This window comes from Miniopterus natalensis, chromosome 2, assembly GCF_054644295.1.
Source record: "Miniopterus natalensis isolate mMinNat1 chromosome 2, mMinNat1.hap1, whole genome shotgun sequence".
Classification (NCBI taxonomy): Eukaryota; Metazoa; Chordata; class Mammalia; order Chiroptera; family Miniopteridae; genus Miniopterus; species Miniopterus natalensis.
The window spans coordinates 89,146,075-89,168,012 of record NC_142082.1 but is presented as its reverse complement, the minus strand read 5'-3'; the positions used below and the strand labels follow the sequence as shown (position 1 = coordinate 89,168,012).

At 34.6% G+C, this 21,938-nt stretch overlaps 1 protein-coding gene across 1 annotated transcript in view; it reads left to right on the top strand.

Annotated features, from left to right (window-relative positions):
- Positions 1-21,938, top strand: part of TRPC4 (transient receptor potential cation channel subfamily C member 4) — a 341,290-nt gene that overhangs the window by 70,421 nt on the left and 248,931 nt on the right. Inside the window, exon 2 of the mRNA XM_016208908.2 lies at positions 7,748-8,154. Coding sequence (XP_016064394.1) covers positions 7,777-8,154 — 378 coding nt within the window. The 5' untranslated portion in view covers positions 7,748-7,776. The remainder of the gene's footprint in view (positions 1-7,747; positions 8,155-21,938) is intronic.

Below are 21,938 nucleotides of genomic sequence, written 5' to 3'. Positions count from 1 at the left end.
CACTCCTAAGGGGAGGGAACTTTGCAGCCTCTAAACCTTGGGGCTCATGGCCCAGCACTGGCTTCAGAGGAGACTCCGTCTTTCAGCACCCCACTCTCTTATCAGACTCTATGGTGTTTCTTCAGTTCTCCTTACTCAAAATATGTCCACTCAGGTATATTTCTCTTGTTTTTCCAAGCTGGTTATGCAGTATTTTAGTGGTAAATTGAGTTTGTGGCTGGGAGCAAGGGAGCTCTCTGCTGCTTGTCAGGGCATAACCATCTTTCCCTCTCACTCTTAACTTTTTTATTTTACAAACTGGCACAGTTTTATGACCTGAACTTTCAGTTCACTGAGTCATTGGATTGTCATTCTACCAGTCTCTTCAGTTACTTCTTCTTAATGATTTCTTATTCCTGTTTTTCTTCCCTCCTCTTTTATAATTGTGTACATATTAATATGCATATTTTTATCATCTGATAAATTAACTCTCCTGCTCCTATTATAAGGTATTGAAATTGCTTTTCCAGCCAGTCTTGTATTTTTCTCTTTGCTCCTTTTGCTCTGAAAACATCAACCAAGTGACTAAAGTCACATGCCCTTTTGATGATTTTAGGTAGTAGAGGTGAGAAGCATATTCCAAAGCTGTGAGCTATACATGTTTTGATATACACATTACAGTTGTAATCCTTCATATGGTTAACAAAATCCTGGGGGTAAAGATATGCAGAAAAGAAAAGTAAAAAATGAAAACCATTTGTGCACGCTATTTGATAGCTTAGTAACTGTTGCCTGGATGTTTAGTCATTGCATTCAGTAGGCTGACAAATGCTAATAATTAAAGGCAGGTAATTAAAGCAATTTGATCCTCCTTATTTTATTATTTTATCTAAAATGACAGTGGAATAACTATAAAGGCATAGTCATTAATGCATTGATTCATCGACTTTTGGGCACTTACTATTTGGTTAGCACTTTGGATGAAAACCTGTATAAGCCACAATCACCTATATAGTAAGGAATGTTCTAAATTTAAGAGATCCACAGTTTATGGAGATACTTTAAAAAGGCCAATTAACCCTGCCTTAAGAGGAGGAAAAGAAAAATTCTCAGAGACTACGATACTTCACAGAAGGTTTTAAAATATGGCTGGAATTTCTATAGGCTTAAGAGGTGAAAAGTTATTCTGTTTAAAGAACATTATAAGAAAGTGCTGAGAGTTATAGTGGCTAAGTAGTTTGATATACTTATCAGTGTAAAATAAGGGCTTATAAGGCCAGTCTTGGGAAATGCTGTAGGTCTAAGAAGGCATTTAGAAGCTGGGTCATAAAAGTTCCTGTATTTTATATTAGGATTGTATTTTCCTGTGAATGATTATCAGTAATTTAAGAATTATAAATGAGAAAGTGATTTGATCAGGTTTACATTTCAGAAAGTTTAGGTATGTGGCATTGTGGAGGCTAAATAGGGAGGATGTAAGAATAATATTAGTGATATTTTTTAGAAGGATACTGCAATAGCTGTGTGATAGGAGATAAAGTAAGTCAGCAATATGGAAAGGGAATGCATGGAGCAATTCACATGTGGCCAGTAAGACTTAAAAAATGATTTTTTACATAATTTAATGTTGATTAATTTCTATTTAAGTAGTCACATGTAACTAATGGCTAACAACATGGACAGTGTAGATCTAGCACTTTAGAGAGAGGCATTGTCTGGCAACATGCATTTTAGAGCATATTGAAAACTTAGTATATTTTAAAACATATATGTGGGTTCTATAGAACATTTTAAATAATGAGTAATGGATGAGAATAACTCATGAGAATAACTGATGGAGAAAGGAGCCATGAGTTGCAACTGGTAATAACAACATTTTAGCTTTGCATGGGAGAAAAGGAGTCTGGGTGAACTACTAAGAGGGAGGTAAGAATTAGATAGTGTTAAGAGGAGAATGTCATAGAACTCAAGTCAAGACAAGTTTCATTTCAGAGGGCTCAGTCATTAGAGTCTTATGAAAAAGTTAAATGTTATAAGGTTCAAAAAGTGCCAAAATGTATCTGGCAACTAGCAGGACATGACTGACCTTAAGAAAAAAATGTATTCTGTGATGGAGATAAACACCATGTTAGAGTAAATGGGAGATAAGCTTAGAGTTATAGAATAAAGAAAATCACAGATAGGAGAGAAAGAATTGCCAAAGATAATTAGGATTTTAAAATAAGTATGTTAAAATTAAGTACATTTATAATTTTAGAAGAGTTCGTTTGCAGAAAGAAGTTTAAGGTATGAATCTCAGAGAAGTAGACATGGATGAAAGCTCAAACAGCAGCATTAATAGCTAGAATAGGGAGGGAATCTTTTCCTTTGAAATTGGAGGGAAAAAGAGAAATAGATCAGTGCACTCATTCTAACTCTCAGGGTAGAAATTCAAACTCTGCCTGTTAAATTATTTTCTAAAGCACATTTCCTAACTTCCATGAGATAAAAAAAAAAGAGAGATAAATAAAAAATTTCACTGTGCATATGCCATTCTTCTCAGTATGTGTATTTTTTTAAAAGGAGATATTTAATGTTTAGTTTTAAGTGTGGTGCTTTTTAAATGATATGGGGCTTTAATTTAAAAAAATAAGTATAATCCTGACTTCTTTAAAGTCCTAGGATGTCAAAATATTTAATTTATTTATTTACTTATTTATTTATCCTTACCTGAGGATTTTTTAAAAATTAATTTTTAGAGAGAGAGGAAGGGAAAGAGAGAGAAACATCAATGTGGGAGAGAAACATCATTTGGTTGCTTCCTGTACACGCCCCCACCAGGGATCAAACTGCAACCTAGGTATGTGCCCTGACCAGGAACCAAACCTCTTACCTTTTGGTATATAGGACAATGCTTCAACCAACTGTGCCATCAGCCAGGGCTAGGATATCAGAATATTATAGTTTATAATGTGCTTTTTCTTTCACTGAGTAATGTAAGATCATCTTAGAATTCATAGAAATGTCCCTAAAATTTTTGACAGAATTTAGTAGTTCATTGTACTACACAAAATATAACATCAAAACAAGAGGAAAAAATTGGCAGTTAAGTGTTGGTCAGGTTGTCACAAAACATTTCAGTCAATATGTGGCGTTTCTGGTATAAGACACACAACTACTAAAATGTTCATTTAGTGTCCTGCTTAAGGGAAGTAGAAATGAATCTGGAATTCAGAATAGTAGGAAAAACAGAGTGTTATGCTTTTTTGTGCAGTATATATTATGCCAAATATTATTGAGATAATATACCAATAGAAAGAAAAAGTATCTGAATTGGAGTGTGAATAAATTATCCAGGAAAATTTTATTTCATAACAGATTCCAGAAGAAGTACAAATGCAACTGAAGATGTATAGTGGTAACCTAAGAAAAAATGGGAGTCTTTATTCCTCATTATATCTTGAGAACACACCTGGAAACGTATCTTTTGACAGTGAACTAGGAAATAAAAAGCACATACACACAAAAAAAGATGTTTGGGGAAATTTTATTTTATCTTTAATAATGTATGCTCAAGAGTTGAGGTTTCTGTATAATTATTTTCCTTTGTGATTTTTGGAATTCAAATTCATTGTTTCTACTGCACAATTAAGTTTATCCTTTAGGGAATATGCCTTCTGATCCATATAAATATCTAGAAGTTTTGTGTGTTTTTTGTACAGATGCTCCTCAACTTACAATGGGGTTACATCTCAATGAACGCAATCCTAAGTGGAAAATGCATTTAATACACCTAATCTACTGAACATCATAGTTTAGCCTAGCCTACCTTTAAGTGTGCTCAGAACACTTACCTTAGCCATCTTGAGTTTCTTTCTTCATTAGAAGCAGGAGACACAGATGTGCATTTTGTAGACATGATGGGATGTGACGCATAAAACAATATCAAAATAACTCTGGCAATGTAGTACATCTAGAGTATTGGTTGATTACTCTCGTGATGGAGTGGCTTATTAGGAGCTGAGACTCACTGCCACTGCCTAGCATCATGAGAGAGTATTATACTAGAGGATTTCTACTGAATGTACTATTGTAAAGTTGGTACATTGAAAAATCTTAAGTCCAATCATTGTAAGTCAGGGAATGTCTGTATGTTAATTAGATAATTGTGGTTCTCATATCTAATGACAATTTTTAAAAATTACTCTTGGGGTTGATGTCAAGATTAGCTCTCTCCACAGTTTTGTTTTTTTAAATCTCCAACAAATTTAGGGAAGATAACTTTTAGGTTAATTAAAAATTCACATCTTTTTTTTCTTCTTTTATTTTTTGCCATCATTTCCCATATCTCCTCTGACTCTATGAAATTTAACTTAATGAAGCAGTCACTTCACTTCTGGTATATGTGTTATAAAGGGAACACTGAAATTAAAGGCTTTGTTAAATAATGTAATTTCATGGCAATAAACATCTTTTCCCCTCCAGAAAGTTTATTCTGAAAGTGCAGGACCAGGAGCAGGCTTTTATTTCCACATTTTAGGTCAAGATATTTTCTCAGCTGTGTCCCCTGTTCTTTTACTGACTTTCTATTCAGTAGCAATTCCATTGTCGCTGATAAATATGACAGTTTAGAAACTCCATCGGCCTCTTCAGCACCTTCCACTCGCTGTTGCATTTGTATATCAGTTTTAAAACGTTAAACTTGATTTTCCCCCTCCTATTAGATGTATTGCTACCTCTCAGATAACCCAGGAAGACAAGTCTATGTATTGAAAAATAACCTTCCTTACTCTTTTAAGGTATTTTGCCATCGGTTGCCTTCTCTGTCTTCTCTCTCTCCCTCTGTTTTAATATTACACTGTAAATATTTAAATTTTATTTATTTGATGTATTTAAATTTTAAATATATTTCAAAACCATCTAGTTTTCCCAATATGAGTTCTTATTTTTTTCAAATTTACTGTATTGGAAGTGGTCATTACAGTTAATAAAAGATCCTTCTTAGCATTCTTTGGTTCTCCCCCCATTCTTTTGTGAGTTGTTGTTTACCTCACTTTATGGATGGATAAACAGTATACATATAATTAATGTCTTATGCCCAGTTCACATCTTAACAATGTTGACTAGAAATGCCTTTTTTTCAGTGTATCACTCTTTTAAAAATTTACTTATGTAATTTATTTTTGTGGCAGTTATATGGATTAACTTAAATAGATTTTAACAAGCCTAATTCTCATTATCTGTCCCCTCCCCTCTCCCAAGTTCTCAGTAGCTTCTCTGTTGTTCACCAATCCCTTCACTATCACTGACATCCTTCACTTTGAAAAAGAGAAGTCAAATGCTATTTAATATCTAATTCTCTGTTTGACACTGTCTTAATAAAATAATGTAAATGAAATAAAGCAGAATGGAATACATTTACATCCTCTAGGTGACTCCTAGTCTTGATTGAGTCACAATTCACATGAAGTTCTGATTATGTGTGTGTGTGTATGTGTGTGTTCATACTTTCATTTTAACCTATATTTTGGATAAGCTGCATGCAAACAGTAGTCTTACATAAAAACATTACTGGTAGGAAACCTCAAATTCAGCTCTAAAAATGGCATATTCTTATATTTTTCCAAGAGCAATAGGTAAGAACAATGAGAGGTAATGGAGAAGAATATATACTGCTGAAATAGAATATAAATACCAGTTATTATCATTATGAAGCATGTATATTTTAGTCCTGATAAAACTGGAATATGAAAGCTACAACATTGATCTCATACACTCTTCTGGATGTTTCCATGAAGTGGGAAAAGAAGTGCTGGGGAAGTGGGTGATAACTGTCACTTTAAGGCAAATATTTTATCATTACCACTGGTACATAAATGGGGCATTCAGGATCAGAAAATTAGAATGAGATATGTAACATCATAATTATCTTGCTTTATTGAAGTTTTAACTATACTAGAGGAATAATAAATTGTCCTTTTCATCTAATAATATAAATTCTATTTCTATTATTCTACTGAGTTAAAGGACTCCCAAAATAATAAAATTATAATCAAACTTCAAGCAAGTAATTTGCATATCTAAATTAATACATTTAAACACCAGCATTACTCTTTATTTTTCTCTAAAAATTATTTTTTATTTCTCTTTAAAATATTGGCATTTAAAAAACTCACAATACCCCGTGTGCAATTGTGAAAATAAATTTATGTCATGCTGTGTAGTTGGTAATATTATACATTTAAAATACCAAGACTAATAAAATATTTGAGAAAAATTTTCAGGATTATTGGATTCCCACTTTTAGCTTAGTCTTTAAAGTCATCTTATAAAATACTCAATTTAATATGCCAGAAAGGAACAAATTATAAAATAACAGTTTTACATATTTGTTCCCAAACCTAGGTATTTGAGAAATCATACTGAGTAATCTGGGCATCAAAGGGTAAAACTTACCTGGCTTGATAACTGAAATTTCTATTAAACTGAGTTAGCATGCAAACAATGCATAATTTTCAAAATGAAAACATTACATTAAATACAATTACACTTGTTAGTGCAATATATATTTAGTCTATAGTTAAAGCATTATTCACATCAAGTTAATTTACTCATAAAATATTTGGTCTAAAAAGATCAATTAAGATTAATATGTTTGCTCAGGTACCTAGAATGCCCCATTCATATTAATTTAATATGGCAAGGGTTTGTAAATAAACATGTGACTTGAATATAAATGACATAGAATAAATAATAAAATAGTTCAGATCATGAGTATGAAATAAAAAACTAACAATAATAAAAATTACATTCAAAATATAATACATTTTTTCTGTAAATTTGTGACACTAAGGTGATACTAAATCAATATAGCTATCAGCAACCTTTTTATTATTACTCTATCTTAAGATGAGCTTTTATTTATTTAAAATAATTTTCTCATCTACAACTATATTTTTACTATCACGTTCAAATAATAATACATTTTATAATAATTATATTACTACCTTGTGGTTTATTGCTTCATGATCTAAAGGTAATAGAATTAAGAAAATAGCCTGTTCATAATAAATTCTCCATTTAATCCTTTTCTAAATCCTTCCTTTGAACATTGAATTGCCTGAGCTCATTTTGATCATTAATATATTGAGTACACATGCTTTCCTCTTCAGTGAATTTACTTACAAAACAAAAAATAAAATTATGCTCAATATAACATTTTATTGACATTGATATCATTAATTCACTTTAACTTTAATGTCAATACTTACTAACATTTAGAATATACTACATGACAAAAAAATATGTCCAAGATAGTGATATTCGTAATCTCAACAGCATCTCCATGATTAGCAAAATTGATAATGAATGATATGTTTGAATATCTGTAGTCCAATTTTGGAATCTGAAAGATACAGCCTCTGATTTTCAAGATTTTTCTGCTGAAAATTATATATACTTATGAGAAATCTTACAAATTTCCAAAAATCTATAGGCATATCCTTTGACAAATGTCACTAGCAAAGTAATTTTTTAAAATAACTTGCAAATACTAACCTTTTTTTATTCCTCTTAGATTAGGACTTTGTAACTTATGTTTGCAGGTAATTGAATACTTACTAAATCCATTTCCATTGTTTAAGGGAAAAAACTTCATTATTATTACTTAATGATAATAGCATCATTGTTGTTATTAACATAATTGTGAGTTAAGTGTAATGCATAATAATTAAAAGTGTACTAACACTAATCTTTGTGTTTTTTGTTTTGTTTTTGTTTGTGCTTTCAGAGACAAAAAGAAATAGCATGGCATAAAACATGGCTCAGTTCTACTACAAAAGAAATGTTAATGCACCCTACAGAGACCGCATCCCTCTAAGGATAGTTCGAGCAGAATCAGAACTCTCTCCATCAGAAAAAGCCTACTTAAATGCTGTGGAAAAGGGAGATTATGCAAGTGTCAAGAAATCCCTAGAGGAAGCTGAAATTTATTTTAAAATCAATATTAATTGCATTGATCCTCTTGGAAGAACTGCTCTCCTAATTGCAATTGAAAATGAGAACTTGGAGCTCATTGAACTACTCTTAAGCTTTAATGTCTATGTTGGCGATGCTCTATTACATGCAATCAGGAAAGAAGTTGTTGGAGCTGTTGAGCTGTTATTGAACCACAAAAAGCCCAGTGGAGAAAAACAGGTATGTGCAAAAATATTGTTTTTAATTCATTTTACTTGCAGAAGGTTTCTATGGGTGTTCACATTCCCTCAAATGTTAATAGAAGCATTGAAATCAGAATTATTATGATAGAAAACTGTTAAGCACCCAGTTCATATCCTCCAGCAGTCACTGCCACCACCACTTAACCTGGCAAATCAGACCTTTAGTGAGAACCAAAGCAAAACAAAGTAACCTATGTTGGCTTTCTTTCCATTGGAAACATTTCTATGTAATGCTCAACATATAATGTTGTTTGGGACTTATTGTGCAGGTGTGGGTGTTTTCCCTCTTGCCTTTCGTTTTCTAACATTCTACAGTAGCAGGCTGAATTTTTTTTGTTTTTCTGTTTAAGCTGCTTGCCTGTTTTGAGACTGTGAATTGTGTCATCAAATTTTGACATTGTTCTTCAGCAAATTCTAGTGGATTGTCTTAAATTGAGACTTAAACTTTTTAATAGTTTACCAGAAAATAACTAATCTCTGACTATAAACTTAATATCAAATTTATTATTGGCAAAATTTTAAGCTACATCTTAATATCATCAGTAGAAAATAAACTAAAATGACACACAATATGTTTTTCTTTTTCCTTGTTATTTCCCTGTTTTTATCACTAAGGAATAGAGAAATCAGATAGAAATGAATAAAGACTGTATTTGTCTGTCTACCAGGGTGGGGAAGCTTTTTTCTGCCAGGGGCCATTTGGATATTTATAACATCATTTGAGGACCACACAAAATTATCAGCTTAAAAATTAGGTATGAAAAAAGCTCCTAGGTTTATTGAATTTTGAGTCCTGCCCGTGGTTGCCTTGGCAGGGCCAGACCAAATGATTTCAGGGGCAGTATACAGCCCACTGGATGTTCCCCACTCCTGGTCTAGACCCTCCCCTTTGTTATTTCCCTGTATCTGAATTGTCTGTTTGATCCTTTTCCTTTCACACTGAACTCTTCACTTCCCTGCATGAAGTCTATTTTACTAATTGAAAAGACATTGAACATACCACAGTAGCTCAAAATTTGTCTTTTAAAGTAAAATCTTATTAAATGTGTGTGTTATTACATCTCTAGCAATTTCTGCCCACTTTGATAATCCACAAATCTCTATTTCTGCAAATGATAGACTGTTAGGAGACTTGATATTCTTTTAAAGCATTGATTTTCAACCAGGCTGTGCTGCAAAAATTTTTACAACATGCAGTACTTGACTATTTAGTCAGGGACACTGACCTCTTTTCCTTTAGATTATCAAATTAAAAAAATCACAACAGCCAACACAATAATAGCAGTCTGGCGTGAATGCCCTGTCTTGAATCATAAATATATAGGTCATATATTAGAGTTGCATCATATTGGCCCCCTCCCATAATAAGGTTGCATCTGATTGGTTAATTCTTTCTTTAAAATATGTTTTTATTGATTTTAGTGAGAGGAAGGGAGAGGGAGAGAGAGATAAAAACACCAGTGATGAGAGTCATTGATTGGCTACCTTCTACATCCCCTTCACTGGGTATTGAGCCTGAAACCCAGGCAATATGCCCTGACCGGGAATTAAACTGCAGTCTCCTGGATCATAAGTTGATGCTCAACCTCTGAGCCATGCCAGCCAGGCTTTGCTCACTCTTTGTTGTCTGTTTCATATTCAGGTGTCTGTGCTTTACCTTTTTAGATTGCTAAATTTTACTGATAGAAAAATTTCCTTGATTCATCTATCCTTTCAAAGTTATATGACACTTGATAGGGATAGACAGGTAATGGTAATATCTAATGACATATGTAATGTTATATCCCACTTTTTCACCAAGAGAGTATAGGATACTTAAGAGTGACTAGGAGTGTATTTTTATCTGTGTAAGTTCAGGTGCTACTTCCTCTGTCACCTTGTGATTTTGAAATTCCTTCCATAATTATATCCCTAAAGTATTTGTATTTTCTAATAATAAAGACCTTAGAGTGCACACCCTCTTATTTTATGCCTATATAGGAAACCATAAGACAGCTGTGACTGTGGTCTAAATCGTTTAAATTGCAACAAGTCTATAGAATAAAATTGCTATTAAATGTGTTTTTCACATTTATTATAAAATAGACTTAGTTCTATTCTGTAGAGAACATTGGCTATACATTTCAATGTCTCTTTAGTCAATGACATTTGTGGTGGCTAGAGTTATTTGGTGTCTAGGGAAGATACCTGCTATTATTGGAGTGTTTGTTGGAAGATGTTAAACTTTTGAGCTAAATTCTTATCTCACAAGTAGGTTCTGGCTCCTGATCTAAACTTTGTTAATGAAAGGCAGTAAAGGTTTGAAACCTGCAAAGAGTCTAAAACATCCTAGGCCATGTGTTTTTGGAAGATTCCTCTTGAATCCGTTTTCTGGCCAAAAATTTTCCTCTTCAGTGAAAGCACTGAGAATTTAAAAAAATAAATAAAATTGTATCTTTTTGTTTGAACTTTATAATTTGAAAAAGCAAATCCAAACTACCTACTCTGAGATCTTGGTATGTTGTACAATAAAACGGGTTGTTGCAACATGAAATGTATATAGTATACAGCACACAAAAGATGTCTTTGGGGCCTGGAGATGCAGTCAAACGCTATTAAAGCTTGGCTGTTTATCTGTGATTTACTTAGGTAATACAGCTCCTAAAGACAGCCAACATCTTCTGGAATAGGTTTCTATAAGTCAGTGTGTTGTATGTAGCAAATATGTTCTAGACTGGAACTTTTTCTTTCACAAATTGTAATTCTTTAGATGAATCTTTAGATTGTTGAAAGTCAATTTTGATATCATAATTTGCCTAAGCCTCAGTCTCATGGATATCCCCCAAATTTGCCATTAATTTTGGTGAGGTCATTGAAGCCAAGTGTTAAAGCCTAAAAACAAAAATAGCCAAGTGGACAAAATAAACATAACTTGTCTTAAAATGAGTCAAGAAACAGAATCTAATGCAAAAACCATGCAAATCTGACACATGTCGATTAGACTATATATTCTTTTACAAATTTGTCACATATTATTTTATTTCTCTGGAAAAAAAATTCAGTGTTTGATGGCATCCTGAAATCACAAGGGCTTTGAGATTTCAGATTAGTTTGTGTTTTCATCCAGTACATTCTCCTGAGAAAAATCCGAGGATTCTTATTGTGCTTTGGCTCTGGGGAGGAGACATTGTTCCTGTTTGCCAGAGTCTTAAGGTCTAGTTATGAAGAGAGACAGTAGAAATAACGTGGGAATATGAATAAAGGTGATCACAATGGAAAGAGGGAAAGAAAAACAAGTACTCATGCAATTATGAATTTAAATGAACTGGATTTGGTAAATAAAAAATGTTATTGGGTAGAGAGCATGAGGGAGCAGGAGAAGGGCCTAGATGAGAAAGAGAAAGAAGGTGTAAGGGTTTATAGCTGGAAAAAATTAACTCTTTTAATTGGGATAGGTACTATGAGAAAAGGTTTCAGGGACCTGATTGGATATACTCAGTTTTTTATTTATTGAATTTCAGTAGGAAGTAATTAAACATTTTGGACTTAAGAAAGGATCTGGGATTGCTATATAAATTATAGTGAGGACATTGAAGCAAATAGAAACAGTTGTCTTCCTATTATTCTGACATTTTCTCCTCTTGCCCTTATATATTGTTTAAATGTTTGTGATTGTTAATATATTAAAATATTTTTTCAATGGAGAATTTAATGAAGATATTTAGGTTTTGCCTGTTTGGCTTAGATAATTAAATATTTCCTTCCATATTTCATATAGACTTTAATATAGACCTTCATATCAAAGTATTGAGCTCTTAGTGTTTATTTTTATTTTTGTATCAAAAATTAGAAAAATAATTTATTTCATGTAGTAGACAGCTTAAAGAACATTTGTTTCACCCAGCTTGTGTAACTCAGTGGTTTAGCATTGACCTATGATCCAGGAGTTAGAGGCTTGATTCCTGGTCAAGGCACATGCCTGGGTTTTGGGCTCGATCCCCTGTAGGGGGCGTGCAGGAGGCAGTCTATAAATGACTCTCTTATCATTGATGTTTCTATCACTGTCCCTCTCCATCTCTATGAAATCAATAAAGACATATTTAAAAAAACACACAAAACATAAAACAACAACATTTGTTTCTTTGCGCTAAACAGGAAAATATGCTCTTTTCCTGCTCCCTTGCTAGAATCATTACTCTGATATTCTCTGATAATTTTACTGAGCCGTTCTTTAACATTTTCAGTACCTTATTTCTCTACAGGAAATAACTGAGTGACTTTTTAGCCCTGATTCAGTCAATTGATTGGTTACTTGACTTTTAATTATTTCTTGCAGAACTTTCTCTTTGAAGTCTTCTAAAGCCAGATCCAATTTCAGTTTTAGCTGCTTCAGTAAATAATTATCAAAAATAGAACGTTCCTTTCCATTCTTCACTTAGATAGTGGTTCTCAGTCTTCAGTGTCATCAGAATCACTGGAAGGGCTTGTTAAAGCACAGATTGCTCTATCCCATGATGATAGTCTAAACAGCAGGTATGGAATGAGACCTTGGAACTTGTATTTTTAACAAGTACCAGGGTAATACTAATGTTGCTCTGGTCTGTAGACAACCCTTTGAGAACAGCTTCCTTAGAGAATGTTGAAAGTTATAGAATACGTGTATTTGTACAGTGTTGGAACTCAGGGATCAACAAAAGGTAACCACTGTGCTTTCTGGTTCTAGCCACTGCACTAATTTAAATGGGAGTCATTTAAATCATTGGTTAATTATCCTAATTTAGGATTTGAGTTAAATCAGTTCAAAAGAGCCTCTAAATCTACATATTCAGGCTGTATGTCCATCTGGAATATTGTAATGCCATTTATAATTTAGTTGCTCAATAAATACCAAGGAATAGCAATATCATTAGAAGCTGCGAAGTGCTGCAAAAGAGCAGAGTTGAGTCATAGAAATGCTAAATTCTAGCATGTGCACCATTTCCTAACAGGACAATTCTCTGAATCACACTCAGTGTTGTTTTTTTGGGCAGTTAATTAGGATTATAGTATGAATTTACTTGCTTTTTAAAGTCTGGTGGTGGTCAAATTCTGAAAAAGTGCTTTATAAGGTAATATAATAACAGCCTAATATACTATTATTACTGTATTATGCCATAATCTTTCTTCCTACTGACAAACAAATATACTAATAATATATGCTGAAAAGATAAAGTTAAGCATTGGTAATTTACTCTCTAGAGTTAACAACATTTTTGCATTTAAAAAATGCAATCATTAGAAATAGAAATCCAGTTAAAAGGGAGTAAAGGATAATTTAATTCAGTTTAGTCTTTTTGTTTGTTTGTTTTTTCATCTTAGTGGCCACAAGGAAATCTTTTTTTAAGAAATAGTTTCAATATATTTGCTAATAAAATTTGTGACTGTAGAAACAGTACCTATTAAATGATCAGAATATCAAAGAGTCTGAAATATGAGATTGAGATTAACATGTTAATGCAAATATGCTATCAACTCAAAATATACCCTACTGACTAAAAATAAAGAACACTATCCAATTGATATAGATGCTAATAAATATAGCCCTGGTTACTGACAAATAACTATGTTCTTTAGACAACCTGAAATTTTCAGATAGGATCTAATTACTTTCTGCTTTAAAATTCATAAAGCCCGAAAAAAATTACGTTTAACTCCTGCATTCATTTGGTTTTTCTGATTGGGCTTTGGAAAAGGTAATTTGCCTTCTGTAATCTTATGACCTATTGTAGTCCTATGGTGCTATTAAATGACAGTGTATGCCAGGACAGCCTATGTGCTCTAGTCTTTAGAGCTGCCCCTTGCAGAATGAAAACACTTCAACTTTCCTTAGTGGTTAACCAGTTGGGATTATACCTTTCTATTTGTTTTTAGTATATCCTGGATATTTATAGTAAGTGAACATAAATATATGTGTAAATCATTACTATAAAAATTATAAAATATTACTATAAAAATTCAGAGAGCACAAAAGGGAGATCAAGAATGAGAGAGAAAGAGGGAGAATTATAATAAAATATTAAAGATGTTCACCCCCCCCAAAATATTTATCCTATTGTGAGACATAACTAGATAAATGATCAGATATACTTTCTTTATGTTTTTATGTAAACTATCAGTAGAAAAGTTGTTTACAATATCATCTAAGTCTACCATTATAATGCAAAAGGTGAAAATTATCCTTAAGTATAAACTTTATAACATAAAATAGTAACCAATTTAAAATATTTTTATCAATAAGTACTTTTTTATTTAAATCTTTATTATTGCGAGTATTACAGATGCCCCTTTTCCCCCCATTGTCTCCCTCCACCTGGATCTTACACAACCCAAGGGCTTCACCACCATATTGTCTGTGTCCATGGGTTATGCATATATGCCTAAATTCTTTGGTTATTCTCTTCCTGTCTTCCTCCTTCCCTCTGAGATTCTTCAGTCTGTTTCATGTTTCCATGCCTCTGGTGCTACTTTATTCATCCATTTATTTTGTTCATTAGATTTCTTGATTATTTTTATTTTTAGATTAAATTATTGATAGATATGTATTTATTTCCATTTTATTGTTCATATTTTTTATCTTTTTCTTCTTTTTAAAGAAAACCCTTTAACATTCCATGTAATACTGGTTTGGTGGTGATGAACTCTGTTAGCTTTTTCTTGTCTGAAAAGCTCTTTATCTGACTTTCAATTCTAAATGATAGCCTTGCTGGGTAGAGTAATCTTGGTTGCAGATCCTCGCTTTTTATCACTTTGAATATTTCTTGCCACTCTCTTCTGGCCTGCAAAGTTTCTGTTGAGAAATCAGCTGACAGTTGTATGAGTGCTCCCTTGTAGATAACTAACTGCTTTTCTCTTGCTGCTTTTAATATCCTCTCTTTGTCTTTAACCTTTGGCATTTTAATTATGATATGTATTGGTGTAGGCCTCTTTGGGTTTCTCTTGTTTGTGACTCTATGCACTTCCTGTACTTGTAAGTCTATTTCTTTCACCAGGTTAAGGGAAGTTTTCTGTCATTATTTTGTAAAATAGGTTTTCAGTTCCTTGCTCCCTCTCTTCTACTTCTGACACCTAGCATATGATGCGAATATTGGTATGCTTGAAGATGTCTCAAAGGCTCCTTACACTATATTCATATTTTTGGATTATTTTTTCTTTTTTTCTTTTCTGATTGTGTGTTTTTTGCTTCCTCATATTCCAAATTACTGATTTGTTTTTTGGCATCCCCTGCTCTACTATTGTTTTCCTGTAAATCATTCTTCATTTCAGTTAGTGTATGCTTCATTTCTGACTGGTCCTTTTTGATGTCATTGAGGTTCTCACTAAGTTTCTTGAAATTCTCACTAAGTTTCTTGAAGTTCTCAGTAAGCTCCTTGAGCATCCTTATAACCATTGCTTTGAACTCTGTATCTAGTAGTTTGCTTGCTTCCATTTCATTTAGTTCCTTTTCTGGAGATTTATTCTGTTCTTTCATTTGTGACATTTTTCTTTGTTTCTGCATTTTGGCTGTTTTCCTATGTTTATTTCTATGTATAAGGTTGAGCTGCTTTGTCTCCTGCAATTGGTAGAGTGGACTTATGTAGTGGTGTCCTATAGGGCTCAGGGGCTCAGCTTCCCCAGTCACCTGAGCTGGGCACTCTAGGTATACCCCTGTGTGGGCTTTGTGCACTGTCCTATTGTAGTTGAGTCTTGAATGCTGTTGGCATCACTGGGAGGGATTGATCCCCAGGCCAGTCAGCTATGTAGACCAGCTGCAACTTCAGTGGAAGAGCTGCTGTACAGAAAATGCCCCTATGGAGCAGGACTTGCTTCAGTGGAACTTTGGTGCTCACCGAGTCTGTGCCTTGAGTGTGTCACCCATGGAGGTGGTAGGGTTGTAATCTGGTGTGATCTGAAGCTGACCATGGGTGCACTGGCTCTGGGGCCTCCTGGCAGATGCAAAGTCAGCTACTTTTTTTCCCCTGACTTGGGCCACTAAGCACAGGCTACAGAGCCATTGCAGATGGCTCCTACTTGTGTTGGGCTTGGAGGTGCCCAGGAAAGGCCAAGCTCTGAACCAAGGCAGACTGCTATGAGTGCCTGGAGCCCTGGGGCCTCTTATTGAGAGGTGTGGGGCAGTGCTGAGGCCAGCTGCAGCAGTTTTGGGGGATTTTAGAAAAGCCTGAAGCATGATCCTGAACAGGCCATTCATATGGAAAGACCACTGCAACAAGCTTGGGTAGGGCTGCAAATTGGGTGGGGCAAGGTCTCAGGGAGTCACCAGGGTGGGGAGAACAGTGTGGGCCCAGTTGATGGAGGCTCAGTTATGGCTACTGCCTGCATTGTGGCGGGGAGGTTTCAGCAAAGGAACAATGACTTCTGCCAGCGCTTTTGTCTGGGAGAAAGCTGCCCCCCAGTTCTTGCCCTGATACCAGACAATTTAGTTCCTCCCTGTATGTCCCTGGATCCTTTCAATCTGCTGCCCCAGCACTGGAGCTCAGAGGGAGTGAGTCTGAGTAAGTCCATGTGCTGGCCCTTTAAGAGGATCACCTGGGACTCCAGCAGTCTCTGTGTCACTCAACCACAATTTCTGCTGATTTTTATAGCCCAAAGTTATGAGAATTTCTCTTCCCAGCACTGGAACCCTGGGCTGAGGTGTCTGGTGTGGGGTTGAGACCTCTTGCTCTTCATGTAGACCTCTGAAGCCAAGATATCCCTCCTGAATAAAAAAATGCCACACATGGGTGTCAGCACCTCCGACCTTCCTACCAGTCTTAATGTGGCTTCTTTAATTCTCTAGTTGTAGGACTTCTGTTCAGCCAGATTTCAGGCACAGATTTCAGGCGGTTCTGAATGATGGTGGTTCTGTGGTTTAGTTGTAATTTTAATGTGGTTGTGGGAGGATGGGACTGCTGCTTTTACCTATACCACTGTTTTGACCAAAAGTACTTAATAAGTACATTTAATGTCTCAAATTAAATTGTCCTATTATTTCACAACAGGGAGTTTGAAAGGTATTACAACATAGTATAGATTGTATTTAGTTAGCAGGACAATGGCAATCATAAAATATCTGAATAATTCTGTCCTAAATGAAAGAATTTTTAAAAGATGTAGTATGCTGCACAATTTAAATGATAGTGGCTTAAGCCAACTGGTCATTCTGACTCATAAAATAATACAGCATTTAACCTCCTTAGTCACTTTGACATTGTATCTCTTGCAGTACATTTGGTCCTGTCCAAAATGTCCCCAGAGACATTTGGTTTGCACCAAAAGGTCCTTAGTATTTGGTGCTGACCAAAACAACCATGATTCACACTGACTTATCTACCTCACCGCATGTGCCATGCCCCATTAGGCTTTGGATGCAAGAAGGGTTATTACTAGTAGTACAGCCATACACAATTATTACCATGATAGTATTTTTATGTATTAATCCTGTAATCCAAAAGTATAAGTTAACTTATAAATAATAGGCTGTGTGAACACAGGGACATTACCTATGCATGGATGTTTTTTGACAGAACTGAATATCAAGGACCATTTGGCTGGACCAAGTATGGTCATAGACATTTTTGTAGGATGCATTTCAAGGACCTTTTGGGGTGGATCAAATGTTTCTGTAGATGTTTGGGACAGAACTGTCTACTAATATTTTATTCTTCTTAAAGACCATCAAATTATAGAAAAATATAATTCCTTCCAATTATATTTTCTCACAGCATACCACACTTATTATTCAATTTTAAAAACACATCATTAAATATGTTTGGAACCCACAAGAGTAAAAGGTTTTTAGCCCCTCCTGAAAATCAAATGGGAAAAAGGACTTCAAGCAATAAGACAATACCTCCAAGCATTTAGTTATTTTCATTCAGCAGTAAGAAAATACATGACAGGGCCCTGTTCTCTGTTTTTGGACAGAGAAACTAAAGCATGTAAGTTTAGATTGAAGGAATGAGATATAATGAAGAAGGATGAAAGAGAGAGAAATATGTGGGTATAAATCCTGTTTTATAATCTCAGTCTTTGAGCCCTGACTTTCTCATAAATAAGAGGGGGATTATAGTCCCTGCTCACCAGGAAGATTCAAGATTAAATAGTTAACACACTGAAATGCCTAACATTAAGAAAGCTTAGTATATGCCCGGCCGGGCATGGCTCAGTGGTTAAGCGTCAACCTAGGATCCAGGTGATCAGGGTTCGATTCCTGGTCAGGGCACATGCCCGGGTTGTGGGCTGCAGCCGATCAATGACTCTCTCATCATTGATGTTTCTGTCTCTCTCTCTCCCTCTCCTTTCCTCTCTCTGAAATCAATAAAGATATATTTAAAAAAAAAAAAAAAAGAAAGAAAGCTTAGTATATATAGGTCCCTCCACCTTGATCCCATCTGAGCATTTTACATTTATTAATTTTAATTTAATTTAAAATGCATATGTGCTTTGAAGAGGCTAAATATTCCTCAAAACAAGTGAATTGTAATGTGATAGTGCTATTTTGAAAAGTGAGTTTATGTTAAAATAAGAGAGAGTGAAACTAATCTTTCACATATAAACTTTGGTAAAAAGTATTTTGGGGGTCATATATTAAAATCCTCCCAATCCATTATAAAAGTTTTGCTTAAATCTAAAAATAATAACATGATTTCTCAGTAAGCAATATACCAATTTAACTTCCTTAAATATAATACTTAAAATATAATCACTAAGAAATAACTGAGTTTTTTAATAATTGTAATTAATAGTATAGATAAGGTGTTAAAATAATTTGGAATATTAAAAAATACATATTGTAATTAGATTGTCTCATAAACAGAGTGTTGGGGGATGGGGGAAGTTAGAAAAGGGTAAAGTAGGGATAAATGGTGACAGGAGAGTTGACTTTGATGAACACACAATACAGACTATTATAGAAATTGTACAACTGAAACCTATATCATTTTACTAACCAAGGTCATCCCAAAAAAGTCAATATATTTTTAAATGCCTTTTTCTTGCCCATCTGGTGTAGTTCAGTGGTTGAGCATACACCCATGAACCAAGAGGTCACTGGTTCAATTACTGTTCAGGGAACATGCCTGGTTTGCAGGCTCAATCACCAGCAGGGGGCATGCAGGAGGCAGCCAACTGATGTAGATGTTTCTCTCATCCATGTTTCTATTTCTCTCTCCCTCTCCCTTCCTCTCTCTCTAAAGTCAATAAAAATCTTTTTTTTTAAAATGCCTCTTTCTTTTATCCTACTATATTTACTTATTCTCTGGTTAGAGGCAAAATAAATAGTTTTATTGCTTTAACATCTGAAACACAAGAAAATAAGGACTTATGAAGTATACTACAATTTTGCAACCATTTAGAAAGAGCTCTCCCATTTATTCTTTTTGAATTATTAATAATTTTCTGGATCAGTTAACTTCTAGATATGTCAGTGTTTCAAGCTGCTATTGCTTGAGTCATGCATTAGAAACATTTAACAATTTTGTGACATGCTTCTCTCACAGACAACAGAGAAGTGTTATCAGACAGCCCCCTGAGTCAGAGGGAGAGGGCTGGCCCCAACCTCAATTCTAGATTCTTGTTCTGTTTATAGATTTTTTTTTTTTTTTTTAGTTCCTCTGTTAGATATCCTAGTACAGATTAACTCTGAAGATCTCCCCTTTTCTTTGTTATGGCTTTTCCACAGTTTATGAGAAGCATCTGGCAATTAAATCCTGAGACTGTTGGCTTCTTTTGTTTAAACAGCAGGATGAGATAGACTGCCCTCTTCTTTCCCCCTCCTCCCTGCTGTTTTAAGAGCTTCAGGATGATTTGCACTAAGTAGTCTTTGATTTGCTTGAATTATGGTACCTCCTCCTGTCTTCCCTCCCCTCCTCTCCTTCATACTTTTGTGAGGAGAGGTTTTAACCCTTTGTTCTCAAGATAAGGTCCTGCTATAAGCAGCCTGCAGTTTTTTGGCTTTAATTTTCCTGCCTCAGTTTCCCTAGTCTACTTGCCCAGGAATTTTCCTAGCTTTTTACTGTCCTAAAACAATTCCAAACTGAGTTTTAAGTCTATGTAGAATGTAGCCTTCTGAAAGAATGTTCACATGCACCCAGAAGGAGTGGGTGGCTTTTGAGGGTAAGAGAATATTATAGTTGCCAATTTATCAACTGAATGCATAATGTCTCTTTTTTTCATTTTTAAATATGTTTTTATTAATTTTTTGAGAGAGAGGAAGGGAGAAGGATAGAGAGATAGAAACATCGATGAGAGAGAAACATCATCAATTAGCTGCCTCCTGCACACCCCACACTGGGGATCCAGTCTGAAATCCAGGCATGTGCCCTCTTGGCAACCTCTTGGTTCATGGGTTGATGCTCAACCACTGAGCCATGCCAGCCAGGCTCATAACCTCTTTTCCCTTAAATGAGATCATAATAGGTGAGTGGAGTGGGTTTAGCTTTGCATTATCCTCACCCCCTCATGTGTGTAATCTAATTGTAACATTTCTTCTTGGTTTCTGGAATATTCTAGGGAAAGTATATAAATTTTTTTGAACTGGAAAAAAGGATGAATTGTTAAGCAACAATAGTACCATCAGATAAAAATGTGAATTTTATTTTTTAAAAATATATCTTTATTGATTTCAGAGAGAGGAAAGGAGAGGGAGAGAGATAGAAAAATCAATGATGAGAGAGTCATTGATTGGCTGCCTCCTGCATGCCCCCGACTGGGGGTCAAGTCCGCAACCGGGACATGTGCCCTGACTGGGAATTGAACCTTGATCTCTTGGATCCTAGGTCTATGCTCAACCACTAAGCCACGCCTGGCCGGGCAAAAATGTAAATTTTAATACAATAATATCATGATAGATAAAGTATAAATTAGAAACAATTACTTAGACATTATTTAGACTTCATATTATGTGTATTTTCCACTGTCCAAATTATCAGAAAATCCTCAATTAGCAGTATATTGAATAATTTTTCTCAAAAACAATACATAATTTGAGAAAAACAAGTAGATTGATGTGCATTGTACGTTTTTATTACATTTACAATAATGTGGTTGTAGCTCAAGGAATAATAATTAAAATTGCTAACAATAATTCAGCATTACAATGTACCAATCATTCTCTTAAGACCATTCAACATTATCTCATTTAAACCTCATAACAACCTTTGTGATAACTTCTCTCATGTTAGCTTGTCCAAAGCCACCATCAGTAACTAAGGACTTAACTTGCCTTTCTCCCCTCCAGCAGCCCCCATAGACACTACTAAGGGAATTGCAGAGATCATTCTTGCAACAAAACTTTTCCTTTGATGGCCCAGTGTGTATTTTTACATTTACTTAATTGATTCCTCCCAGTTACTCCTAATACTTACAGATAAGGAAACTAAAGCCATGAACTCAAACAACTTGCCCCAGGGAGAGTTGGGCAAGGGCCATTATTTTCATGGCCTTTATTCTTCCTTTGCCAAACTTCCTGTTCCTTTGGCCATCAGATGTCCAGCAATCTCAATCCTTCAAAACATGCTACAAGTTACAAGTAAAATGTGGTCCTGGTGCAACATAGAAAGGTCTCATCATTTCCTTGACTCTACAGGAGCATTCTGAAATTCCTTCAGCCAGAGACTCCTGGCTAAATCTTAAATGCTTTAAAATTACTGATTTAACCAAACTAGTTATACAATTTTCTCAATTCCTCTTAGATTGTAGTAGGAAGATATTGGCAGTAAGAAGGACATGCTACTGGTACATTAAGAAATTGTTAAGAAGAGGGAGATG